Source organism: Bubalus bubalis, chromosome 9 (assembly GCF_019923935.1).
Source record: "Bubalus bubalis isolate 160015118507 breed Murrah chromosome 9, NDDB_SH_1, whole genome shotgun sequence".
Classification (NCBI taxonomy): Eukaryota; Metazoa; Chordata; class Mammalia; order Artiodactyla; family Bovidae; genus Bubalus; species Bubalus bubalis.
Genome location: NC_059165.1, coordinates 41921705 through 41935674, shown reverse-complemented (window position 1 = coordinate 41935674; position 13970 = coordinate 41921705). Strand labels below are relative to the sequence as shown.

General features: G+C 41.3%; 1 protein-coding gene across 1 annotated transcript in view; it reads left to right on the top strand.

The window, feature by feature from the left end:
- The window catches only part of ITK (IL2 inducible T cell kinase), a 61798-nt gene extending 56007 nt beyond the window's left edge, over positions 1-5791 (top strand). The window contains exons 16-17 of the mRNA XM_006075873.4: positions 1765-1922; positions 3223-5791. Of these exons, the coding sequence (XP_006075935.1) occupies positions 1765-1922; positions 3223-3294 (230 nt within the window). The 3' untranslated portion in view covers positions 3295-5791. The remainder of the gene's footprint in view (positions 1-1764; positions 1923-3222) is intronic.
- The last annotated feature ends 8179 nt before the right edge of the window (positions 5792-13970 follow it).

Genomic DNA, 13970 nt, shown 5'->3' with positions numbered 1-13970 from the left:
AGTGGCTCAGTGGTAAAGAATACACCTGTCAATGCAGAAGACCAAGGTTTGAGCCCTGGGTCAGTAAGATCTCCTGGAGAAGGGAATGGCAACCTTCTACAGTATTCTTGCCTGGGAAATCCCATGGACAGAGGAGCCTGGCAGGCTATAGTCCACAGGGTCACAAAAGAGACAGATACGACTTAGCTACTAAACCACAACAACAACAAAAATTGTTCCTTAAAGCAGTTCCTCTGTTCAACAGGCCTAGTTATGACTTTGATAATCAAACTGAAGGTACAGAATGAACTCAGAAGAAATAAAACTGCACTAGAGCAACCTCAGATCCTCTTTTTCCCAGTGCATACAACTAGGAAGGGTGTGGCCACTCCCCATGGGTACAGCTGGTCATGTTGCACCAAGCCAGTTGTTCCATAAAGAAACGTTTGCAGCCATGGCCACTTTGTCACATTCACCCACTGACTCGGAATGCTGTTTATCCTGCCACAGGTTGTCAGCCTAGGACTTTGCTGCTGCATCTTATAATTAGAGGATTGAGCTTAAAGTCTGTCCCTTCCTAGGATGTGTCATCTGAAGTATCCAAAGATGAGACTAACTGATGGAAGCAGAGTAGGAAGGGTGAGAAAACTGGGGTGACAACCCTGAGAAACAGAAATGTGGATGGAGGAGAGCTCGCTGCCTACCTCAAGGCCATTGGGCTTTGTCTTGCATTTTAAGGTTTTTGCCCTAATGAACTACTCTATTTTAAACAAGTCAACTAACCTCTTCGGGGCCTTACTCAGTTGCTCACTGCATCACAAGGTTTGCATAAAAGCAATTGTTTTGCAGCCAGCTTTGAGCAGCAAACCCCCATTTTCCAAAGAAATCTCACTAGAAATCCTGGCATCTTGGGGTGTTAAATAGGCTTATTTACTGAATTTTCCCAAACTTCTGAGGCACCTCTGAGGCTCCCTCAGAAATTCTCTTCCAGTTGTCTGGACTGGGCCCCAGGATCTGCCATTGGAACAAATTTCTGAGATGATTTTTCAAGACTTCAGACGCTTGAGGGATCATATTTTGCAAAATTCTTTCCTTGAGTTCTCTGGATTCTGTTTTGAAAAACTACTGGATTAGGTGACCTGCAAGCTCTGTTCCCACTCTGACATCCAATGACCAGATATAAGTACATAGTAAAGTTGGGTGTAACATTTCTACTGAGGGCAGAAAAGAAAAAGTGATTAAATCAGAGGTCAAAAATAGACAACCTGAAGAGTTTTGCTCGGTTAACACAGTATTTTTTAATCAAATTGAGTTTATATTTTAAAACTACCAATTTATGATTTATCTTTTAAAACAAATCAGAAAAATGTGGCAATCCTGAGCCCTCATTCCCAACTGCCTTATTCTTGTTGGAGCTAAATCACAGCTGTCCCTTTGGGGACAGAACTTTGACTTCTGGTTTTCCACAGTCCTCACTAGTCCCTGTTATGCAAACTTCATTTACTCCATCCATCTACATCATATGTAGACATTTGAGTTTACAGCCCTTGAAACTTTAGTTGTAGCATTTGAGTTAGATATAACAAAGGGCTGAGCTTGAACTTTCTTCAGTTGGGAAATCTCAGAAATAGTACAGGCCTAATAAGCCTTAGGTGGTTTGACATTATACTTTCTGGTGGTAGAGACTTGAATTTTAACGTCAGAGAGTCTGTGATTTCTAGATGTGAGTTTGTTTGTTATTTATGAACTTTATCACTACCTGTTTTGATTCACTATTTCTCATAGGTGTGCTGATGTGGGAAGTCTTCAGTGAAGGCAAAATCCCATACGAAAACCGAAGCAACTCAGAGGTGGTAGAAGACATCACCACTGGATTTCGGTTATACAAGCCCCGACTGGCCTCCCAGCATATCTACCAGATCATGAATCATTGCTGGAAAGAGGTCAGTAAAGGAAGTGGTTCCCCCTTCTCCCTCCCCCACATTATAATCTGTAACTTCAGGGTCTGGCCCCATCCCCAAAGAAAGGAACCCTCTCAGAGGATGAGGCAGTAGAGATGACAAAACAGATTAGCAAGAAAATGACGTTGAGCACCTATTAACTGAAGGAGCTCCCTATCTTTAGAAGAGCTGGCAGAGATCTTAAATATTATTTGATTTGCAATGTAATGGTATAAGCCATCAACACACTGTCAGAGAGGAAGAGGGGGTAGATTTGATTACATTTATGTGGGCCTATTTCTGGGATCCTAACTCTACTCCATTTATCTGTCTATTCTTTCACCAACATCACAGCCTCTTGATTACTAAAGCTTTATAGTGAGTCTTAAAGTCAAGGAGTGTCAGTCCTTTAACTTTGTTCATCTTGCTAGTATTGTGTTCACTATTTTGAGTCTTTTACCTTTCCATATAAACCTTAGGGGCCTCCCTGGTGGCTCAGACAGTAAAGAATCCACTCGCAATGCGGGAGACCTGGATTCGATCCCTGGCTTGGGAAGATCCTCTGGAGGAGGGCATGGAAACCCACTCCAGTATTCTTACCTGGAGAATCCCCATGGACAGAGGAGCCTGGTGGGCTACAGTCCATGGGATCCCAAAGAATTGGACATGACTGAGTAACTAAGCACAGCACAGCACATAAACCTTAGAGTCCTTTTGTCAGTATCTACAAAATAAGTTGCTCGGTTCCTGTGTTGAATCTATAGATCAAGTTGAAAACAAATGTAATCTTAACAATATAAAGTCTTCCTATACACGAACATGGAATATTTATTTACTTAGATCTTCTTTGATATCTTGTTTTAGAATTTTATATTTTTCCTAGTATAGATCCTGTACACATTTTATGAGATTTATACCCAAATATTTACTTTTTTGATGTTATTTAGCACTTATTTATGTTACATTTTATATATGATTTTATTTCATTCTCTCAACAATCTTATGAGATAGATAATATTATTATCCTCATTTTACAGATAAAAAACTGAGGTTCAGAGACGTTAAGTAACCTGTTTAAGGTCACACAGCTAAGTGGAAAAGCTGAAATTCAAAAGCAGGCCATATTTTGATTCCAAAATGCCTGCTGTTAACAACTAAGACACAATGCCCTCAAATACAATGTATACAGAAGCATATTTTAAAATCAGTAAAAAGTATTGCAGTTTAATTCTGGTTTGCTTTAGAATTAGCTATGACACACAAGTACAAGGAAATACAGAGTAACCTTTCTTTCTCTTCCTAGAAACCAGAAGACCGGCCACCTTTCTCCAGACTCTTGAGTCAACTGGCTGAAATTGCAGAATTGGGGCTTTAAAAGAGACTCAGTGCTAGGCCACGGGCTACAGATCCTAAGTGGGGGAAGGAGGTCTTCCCTTCACAGAGCATTAAAAGCTGCCACCAGCCCAGGACTCCCCAGAGGCAACTGGCCTGTCGCACCAGTCCCTAAGCTGTCACGGAGGCAACAACCTGCTAGAGGCTGGGCCCAGGGCACAGGCAGAAGGCTCAGCCACTGTACTGGGAATGGGGCCAGAGCAGCAGTGATGTCCCTACCCTTCCTCCAGCCTCTTCTCCTGTGTAATGCACAAACCTCAATCAACAGCTTTAAGGCAACACTTCTTGCACTTCTTAGAGAAGAGAGAGATGGTGTAGGACCCTGGATTATTACCTTCATTATTATTTTAAACATGGACCTAAAGTTCATGGTCAAGGGATTCTTTATTTGACCCAGCAATACAGAATCCCAGAATATGGGGTGAGATGATCAAGGAGCATGACAATTTCTCAAGGAGAACTAGTGAGTTAATTAAAGTCACAAAGAGTAAACTCTGCTTCTGTGATGCTGTCAGCCACAGCTTCCTGCCTCAGAAGATGATGGAACAACTGCTTACCTCAGAGACCGGATATGCTGAGAAGTAGCTTTGTGAGGTTTTACTCATAGAGTACACTGCCACCTCTTGAGGAGAGCATGATGGACTGGGGTGAACAATTCTGATCCCACTGCTGGAGCATTGGGTATCTGGCGTCTGGGAAGAAAGAGGGTGTCAGATGATGGAACCACCTGGTACAAGGAAAGGCCTTAGGTTGTTACCACTTGGATGCTCATCTTTAGTACCAAGTCAAGCAGGTGACTCTGCCTCCCCTTCCATGCCGAATGCTTCCGCAGGCATCCTGGGTGGGAGGGTGGGGAACCATGGCTTCTGTAAACAATCAGACCCCTCTCTGCATTCTTCCATCCTCATCAACAGAGTGCAGACTTGTCCCAGGCACTGTGGCCTGGCAGAGAAACTGAAGCTTGTTTCGGCCCTAGAGATTTGCAACTTCAAGGTTAAGACTTCAAGTCTCCCTAAATTCTAAGGGAGGAACAAGAGGTCTGTTCTTGCTCAAACCATCTGTATGAAAACTGAGTCAGGTACTGAGTCGGGGGCTCCCAAGATGCACAAGGATGCCTCTTGTTATTGAGCACCTCAATATGCAAAGTGAAAATGTACAGAGCTACAGGACTTATCTGCAGAATCTCAGTTCACCCTGAGTTTACACCAACACTGTGAGGTATTATTATAATTCCCATTTTACAGATAATGGAACTTCGGCTTTGAAAAGCTTGGACACCTGCCTGAAGTGACAGAGCTAGAAAGTATTAATATAGAGCCCACCTCTGTCTGACTCCAATGCAGTTTCTCTATTTTTATTCAATACTGCCTCCTACTGAGGGTCAAAGAGATTGCAGAAGAGATAAGTAAAGCAGAGGGGAAGAACCAATAAAGCCCACACAGCACCATCAGCAAGTAAAGTTGATCCTGTATAAAGCAGTGTGGTTGTCGATGTAGCCCTCCAACTTGGAATAGGATCTTTATTTCCTCATCTATATCCTCACCTTCATTAGAGTTAATGACTTTGGAGTTATTAAAGGAGTAATTAACCCTTTGATTCACCCAAACCACCAGAGTAATACTGCAAGAAGCTGTTTATAGATGGGCTTCAAAGTGGCTTTAAAAGATTCTCCTGCAGAAGTATAAATACTTCCTTTAATTATCACTTCAACTTTGAACTGGCTGCGGTCTTCTTGGACACTTTCTGGGAAAGGGTATTCCCTGATGTGAGCGAGATTTAATTTTCCTACGGTGTTGAGATAAAACTCTCAGAGTGATTACTGGATGGTGTTGAAGTCAACTCTTTCTAACTCATGTGATATTTTGACTGCCTGGTGATGCAGATGCACAACTTTTAACTATAACTATTGTGACACTGGTAGCTTCAAAATAAAACTATCGTTCAGAAGATGACGTTCTTCAAACTTATCCAAAACCATCCCTGTTTACTGTTTTGGCATTTTGTACATTCTTTTTTGGAACCTTTAATTAGAGATGATTTCTGGAACATCAAGCCTAGAAGGAAAACATCAGAACTGACTGATTTTCTGTGGTAGGGTTTAGAATGATTCTCCCCTGCATGGTATTATCTTGTTCCAGCTCAGATTCATTGAGGCTTTAACTCAACACGTGTCAAGAGTTTAGCTCTCAGTGTTCTGAAAAATGGACTTCCTGCCTGTTTGGCATTTTTTCCCCTCTCACATTTTGAAAATGGTGCCGTGTGTTTACAGGGAATTCCCCTATGCAAAGTTTTGGTTCTAGACGCATTTGATAGATTCTGCATTGTGTCCTTTTGAGACTATATATTTATATTTTACTAGAGTGAATATTTATTACTGTACAGTCATTCACAATTAAAATGTTACAAATATCTCCTATGCTTTGTAAAGCACACCAAATTAAAGGCTGGGTCTAGCAAATAAAGTTGTGCATTTTAGTGAATATGGTATCTATAGCCTGGGTCCATATTTAGCCAAATGTCAGACAACCACAAGTTTTCCTTAAATAATAATGGTTACATAGTTTCACATTACACAGACAAGTAAAGACTATATATCACTTAACATTTTTTTCATCAAGTAAATATCAAATGCTTCCTATGTTCCTTCGATTGTTCCTTCCCATGTTTTGTCTTTGCAGAAACAAAATTGAGAAAGACACAGTCTTTACATTCCAGGTATGGTTGAGAAGGCACACATATACACAAGCAAAATTATAATATGGGAATTAGAGCAACAACAGGAATAAGGTCAAAGTAGAGAAGAGCTCAGAAAAAGTGATGGAATCTCTCAAAGGGCAATGTCAGTAGAAACTTTCTAGAATCTTGCTACTCAAATTGTGGTCCCTGGACCAGCAACAGCAGCATTACTAGCCTGTGAGAAACCCAAATTCTCTGCCTCCACCCTGAGATACACTGAATGAGAATCTATATTTTAACATGATCTGATCATATGTACATTTAAATTTTGGAAGCACTACCACTGAAGACATCACATCTAACTCAGTTTTGAAGATGAATTATGGGATTTTTAGGCAAGCCAATGGGCAGAAATAAGACAAGTATTTTCCAGGTAGAAGGATAGAGGAAACAAAACATATTGAGAAGCTATTATCTGTTTATCATTGCTGGAACATAAGGAGAGAGAGAGAGTGCGTGTGTGTGTGTGTGTGGTCTCAGCAAAGGTGAGGATAATAAAAGGAGTAGACAAATTGAAATTAAGGCTATAAATCTATAGACAAGGACCTAGATTTTAAAACACACACACACACACACACACAAATACTGGAACTCTAGTTGTAGAGAAAAAAAAATGTCTTTGAACAAGGAGAGAAGGTCAAATTTGCATTTAAAAATATATTCTGGCACCAGTGTGGTGAGTGGATTTGAGAGAGGCAAAGCTGGTGCAAGAGAAACCAATCTGGAGAAGATGTCTGCCTTGTTCCTAGTACCAGATTATTGTTCATACTCATTCACTGTCATCTCCTGTGTGGGTGACCTGTGGAAATGTAATTTGGAGTCTTTAAGCCACAGTTCAACAGCAAGGCACATCTATTCTCCTTCTTAAAATCCCAGTGGAATAAAAGCTGGGTTATTATAATTCTGGTATATTGAGCTCTCCCTGTACCTTTCATATCACCAAATGCCCACGTCTACCGCGGGAACCAGCTTGTGCACCAGAAGCCTTTGGCTTCCACACTGTCCTTTGTGGAACTCACCTCTGGGCTTGACTCCCACTGGCAAATGACCCAGAGAGGAAACTTATAGAGCAGGTTGGATGAGCAGATCTGCTTCTCAGAGTACATTTATCCTGCAGACTCTACTCTGCCTGGGATCTCCCAACACACAAGATCACCACACTCAGGAAAAGGCAGAATATATGCCATTCAGCAAGAGGGGTGGGGTGTGCGTGTGTGAGTGCAGAAGGAGCTGTAGATTTTTTTGAGGGGCTCAGAAAGGTGCTCTGATCAGGAAGAGGGGGATAGAGTTGAAGCTGCATTCAAACAGAGAACACATATTTTCACTTAGCGTAGATATTTATTTGCAGTGACTTTGAGGAAAGTGCTAGAAATTTGGTGCACCAAACTCACTCCCCAGAACCACCCCTTGGTGGCAATACTGTGTGTGAGGGAGTGGGGGTGGTATCTTCTATGACTGTGATTCTTCTCAAGTTACCATGAGCAACTGGCTTCTGGGATAACAGAATCACACAGATACTGTTAGAAGGAGTTTTAGAGATCATTTGTTACCATTCACCTGCTATTTCTTGGCACTATGTCAGGCATATATGATGAATAAGATACCTTATCAGTTGAGGACCAAACACACCACAGTCAAATTAAGATAACTCAAGGAGGGCCTATTACAAAAGAACTACTTAACACAGTGTGGGTTTAGATGAACTGCAGGAAGTAGCAAGAAGGAAAAGAGCTGCCAAGGAGCAGTTACTATCCCCAGGTCCCCAAAAGATGAGGAACTGGAGCAGTCATTTGACTGCAGAAGCAGAGTCACCTGGAGAAAGTTGCCTTGAGAGGACAGGACCTTTAGTGAGGGACAGAGGAAGCCCAAGGCAACATCACAAGGAGGAAACTGCAGAATAAATAAGCTGGCCCCACTCTCTTCCTTCCCCCATCAACTGCTGGGGCTGATTGTTGGCCAATCCCTCTGTCCTCTGGAAGTCAGAGGACAAGGAAATTCTAGTACAATTGTCTACAGGCCAGTCTCCAGGCAAGAAGGCAGGGTGAGAAGAGTGAGAAATAGGACTGGAGGAGCAAGAGAAGATATCCAGTACAGAGGCCAACCTTCCTGTAAGAAGCCTCAGCTAGTAAAAGGAAAAAAAAAAGTCCAACGCATAAATAAATGCAGTTGATCCTCCTTATTTGCAGAGTCTATACTTACAAACTGCCTACTCACTAAGATTTATTTGTAACCCCAAATCAATTCTTGCAGCCTTTCCACACACGTCATTCATGACATGCCCATGCTCAGAACCATGAAAAATTTGAGTCACTCTACAAGCACATTCCCAGCTGAGGCTGAACAAGGCAAGGCCTCTGCCTTCTCATTTCAGCTCATACCATAAATTAGGGTCTTTTTTGAGGTCTGTTTAGTGTCACACTTTTTGCACTTGTGTACACTTTATTGGTCATTTTGCTGTTTAAAATGACCCTTAAGCATAGAACTGAGGTACTACCTCACGTAAGTAAAAGAACACTGCGATGTCTGTTACAAGGTAAATGTGGGTTAGGTGAATTTCACTCGGCATGACTTATGATGCTGTTGACTGTGAATTCAATGTTAATACATCCACAATACATACTAAACAAGGCGTTTTTGAACAGAAATATGCATAAAACAAGATTATGTGTAAATCAGGTGACTTTATAAAACGTAAACACAAAATAATGAAAATCAACTGTGATCGCAAAGGGCTGCTGGAGGTCATATGATAGAACAGAGGTCACAGTACAGTGAGCACAGAGAAAGAGTGAAAACACGCAAGGGATCAGGCAGGGCTGCACAGAGGAAGTGATATTTGAGCTGTGTCCTAAAGGGTAAATGGGAGTTCCTAAGAGACGGAGGACCTAGAAGAACATGTCAGACCAGAGAAACTAACATGCATAAAAACACATTTTATTCCACCTTCTTCCCCAGCATTATTTCTATGTTAGCACTGGGAACCTTGGGGCCCAAAGCCAGCAGGTGCTGGAGAATCAGTTAAAGGAACTTAGTGGATTCTGGTTCCTCACCATCCAGATTCACATCTACTCATTCCCCTCTCCACCCATCTAGAGCTACCAAGGAGTTCCTGGTCCCTTTTCATTTTCTCAGGTTCATTTTCAGTACAAATGTCTACAAGCTGAGACAAGCTACACATTTATTTGCTTTTCTGGTGTGTATATCTCAAAGCACTTTCCCATCTAAGATGATGTTTGATCTCTCCAGCAGCGTTGAGATGAAAGAGCGGGTGAAGAGGGGGTCTCACTTGATAGAAAAGGGAAGTGACACACAGCATGCGTGATGTTGTAGAGCTACTCAACACAAGCGAGATTAGAACTCAGATCTTATTCCAAATCCCGAGTTCTTCCTAGAGATCATGTCAAAATTTGAACCATAATGATAATTAAAAAAACAAAAAAACAAAAGCTCCCATTTTTGAGCACATATGATGGCTCTGCTGAGTGTGACACTGATTGTTTCATTTAACCTTCCAAGAACCTAAGGGAGAGAAACAATTATGATCATCTCAATTTTATAGATGCAGAGTACGGGGCTCCCTGGTGGCTCAGACAGTAAAGACTCCACCTGCAATGTGGGAGACCTGGGTTCCATCCCTGGCTTGGGAAGATGCCCTGGAGGAAGCATGGCAACCCTCTCCATTCTTGCCTGGAGAATCCCCATGGGCAGAGGAGCCTGGCGGGCTTCAGCCCATGGGGTCACAAAGAGTCAGACACGACCGAGCAACTAAGCACAGCACATGGGGCTCAGTAAACTAGGAAAACCATTCATGGTCCCGTAATTAGTAAGAGGCAGAATGCAGGCCTGAAGCCAGACGTGTCTGTTCCCAAATTCCATGCTCCCAACCATTTGGTGGGGTTGATTATAGGGCCACGATGCCAGCCCCTGAGGATACAGCAGCACCAAACTCACTGTACCTCAGCTACACTGTTGCATTCCAAATCTGGAATACGCTCGAGGCCTCCTTATCAGTTCCTATCCAAAATTACGACTTAGCAGCAGCAGCAGCAGCAGCAGTATTTGTTTAAATAACGATGAAAGTTTCTTTGCTGTCAAGTTATACATAAAACACCTGACCTTCAGGGGAGACCAGTTCTCTAGAAGTTGTGAGATGTGAGCAGTGAGAAAAAGAAAGCAAAGAAGAGAGGGGATGCCCCCAATATTTCACCTATAAATCAACAGGATTCTGAAGATTTTGTGAGGATAAAATTTGCCCATCCATACACAGTACTTGGCATAGAGACTGATTCCAAATAAACATCCAATAACTGTTTAAAAAATATGCTTTAACAAATTATTTCAGATTCAAAAAAGGAAATAGGCAACCCAGTTTCCTATGAAAAGCCCTGGGTCTGGGTCCAGCTGACCTTGGGCAACCCTTCCCTTCTCTGGGCCCCCATTCTTTCATATGTAAAATGAGGCAATTTTAACCAAGTGGTCAAGCTTTATCTAATGGACAATGTAAATTGAGCAACTGACCATCAAGTTTCTCTTTTCCTGCTAACTACATGAATGTTTAACTACATGAATCAAATCTGTAGCAAGCTCATTGCACATGGAGATATTTTTTTGTATTTATTCACGTTTTTTTCTCCATCTCATATCCTTTTTCCTTTGTTAAAAACATTATTACTGATTTAGAAACATTTTAATACCATATGTCACTAAAACTTGTATTAAATATGTTTTTTGAATAAGATGACACAGTAATGAATACAAGGATTCTATTTGGGAGGAGGGAAATAAGACTATATATAATTTGGTTAAAAGTTAAAAGCATAAGCTTTGGTCTCACTATCTTGAGCAAGTTATCTAGCCTGCCTTAGTTACCTCAATTATAATATGGGACTAATGGTTACACTTTCCTCACAGGATAATTTTAAACATTAAATGAGATAATGCACTTGATAAATGTTAGCCATTATTAACATTTATGTTTCCTCTCTCCAGAACCAATTCTGTTGTTGTTGTTGTTGTTGGAATGTGTCTTTTTTTATTTAAACTTTTTATTTTATACTGGAGTATAGTCAATCAGCAATGTTGTGATAATTTCAGGTGCACAAAAGAGCGACTCAGCCATGTATATATGCATATCCATTCTCTCCCAAACGCCCCTCCCACCCAGGCTGCCACATGACATTGGGCTCAGTTTCCTGTGCTATACAGTAGGTCTTTGTTGGTTTAGCCACTGTAAATCTCACAGTGTGTACATGTCTATCCCAAACTCCCTAACTATCCTTTCATGCCATTCTTTCCCCACAGGTAACCACAACCCAATTCTCTAGGTCTATGGGTCTGTCCTGTTTTCATAACTAATTCTTAACGCCCACTCCAGATGCTCCACTATTGGTTTCCATGAAGCAAGGTCTGCCAATGGATTTTAAACAGAGACCTAGGTGTCCTAACTGACTTAGGGCTTTTCTAAAAACAAGGCAACGTTGCCACACACAGAACCACAATACGTGGCCTATAGCTTTGCAAGCAGCAAAGCAATTCTCGCCTCATAGCTGTGGTCCTCTCACTGCTGATGGTGCAGCCTGGGTTGAATGGGAAGGATATCTGTCTGAAGGCAATAGAGAGAGAGCTACAAGTTTCAAGCAACATGTAAGCTAAATTTTCACTTTCAATTATTTATTCAATCCACTTTTACTATTATTTCTATTATTTTACATAATAGAACACCTGTTATGTACTAGGCCCTGAAGATTCAATAGAGAGTAAGATACCATCTCTGCTCTCTTAGATTTTATGTTCAAATCTGGTATACAGGCAAGTATATCAATAATTACAACACAGCATAATAAGTAGTAAGGTAGAGGAAGCCCAGGGAGTATGAACGCTGACCCTAATCCAATTCAAACAGGGAGGGGTCATGGAGGAAGTGACAGCTGAGCAGATATCAGAAGGATGACTTGAAGTTAGCCAGCATTGTGGGGGAAAGTGTAGAAAGCGCAGGAAATAGAGAGATTGTGCCAAGCAAAAAAGCCCAGACTGTGCAAAGCCTAAATGCAAGAGAGAATACAGCAAGTTTGGGAAGTGTAAAGATTCCCCTTAGCTGAAACAAAGCAAGCTTTTTCACAGCAGAAGAGACTAGAGAGGTATGGAGACAGATCATGCAGACACTTGCGGGCCCTGGGAAGGAGTTCTGGCTCCATCCTGAAAACAGTGAGAGCTAGTGTACTTTAAGCCTGGCCTGGGCATGTCCTTTGTTTTAACTCACGCAGTATCCCACAAGCAGTGGGACCTTGGAGTACATCTAACCTACTTCATTGTACAGATGAGGAAATAGGCGAAGTGACTTATCTCAGGTAAATTAGTTGCAAAATCAGGACCAAATGGCAAGCCTCTGTATTTCCATAGCAGTGGTTTCAATAACATCATGTTGCTTCCCCTTATAAGCAAACAGAATTCAGGGGTCAGGAAATTATTTTTGCCCAAGATCTAACCAAATATAGACATAATCATCTTTTTTTGTTTGTTTTTAAGCAATGTGTTCCTGCAAGGTGAAAAGACAGGGAAGGGACCACAGGGAGAAATATGTTTTCCAGAAATTTACAGCATCTAAAATAATATGCCATTTAGAATGAAAATCCAGTCTCTCACTGTTACATATTTGTAATCACTGACACCCAAAATCCCAAGGATCACAGTAGAAAATTAAAAATTAAAAAAAAAGAAAAGAAGGAAACTTCACTTCTGGTTTTCAAAGCCATCCTCCACAAACACCCCCACAGCCTTCTCACATGGCACCAGTGAGAATATATATTAATATATATGACATATATATATATATATATGTCATCCTTTCTGAAATAGCAATCTAAATTAGAATGAGTGATGTAACATCAAAGGATTATGAATGCTGTGTGCTAGGGAAATGATGTGTGAGGGCAGATCAGTGAGGGCAAAGACTTTCACAAGTTCTTTGCTGAGTGTTGAGTAATGGGGCTCCTCTATAAATAGCCCTGATAGGAATAGCTGAGTGATTAACTAGAAATTTGTGAGCCCTTCAGAAATATTTCAGAAAGGTTCCCCTGTAGCAAAACTTTACCCCTTAACTTCAAAATGTTTCGAGTGCTTTCAAATTATTTACCTTGTGAAGTAGGAAAAGCAATTCATCTCCCCACATTGTAGACAGGGTGGCATCCCAGGCACAGAGTGGTGAAGTGACTTGTTCAGGGATCCCAAGGTTGGAATTCGGTGTTGCCTGACTTCCCCTGGCTTGAGGGCCCACCAGGAAGCTTAAAGAGACCCGTTTCTGTGGAGAGCACTAAATGAGGTAAGTCTTGAAGAGAAGGTGCCTGTCTTCTCAGTTCTTTCTCAGGTTTTGCCAGAAAATACTTCCTGTTACCATGTATTCGCCTTTCTGTCCGTTAGGCAATTAATTCTTCCTGAATGAACTAAAGAGCCTCTTGATGAAAGTGAAAGAGGAGAGTGAAAAAGTTGGCTTAAAACTCAACATTCAGAAAACGAAGATCATGGCATCCGGTCCCATCACTTCATGGCAAATAGATGGGGAAATAATGCAAACAGTGACAGACTTTATTTTCTTGGGCTCCAAAATCACTGCAAATGGTGACTGCAGCTGTGAAATTAAAAGACACTTGCTCCTCAGAAGAAAAGCTATGACCAACTTAGACAGCATATTAAAAAGCAGAGACATTACTCTGCCACCAAAGGTCTGTGTAGTCAAAGCTATGGTTTTTCCAGTAATCATGTATGGATGTGAGTTGGGCTATAAAGAAAGCTGAGTGCCAAAGAATTGATGCTTTTAAACTGTGGTGTTGGAGAAGACTCTTGAGAGTCCCTTGGACTGCAAGGAGATTCAACTAGTCCATCCTAAAGGAAATCAGTCCTGAATATTCATTGGAAGGATTGATGCCG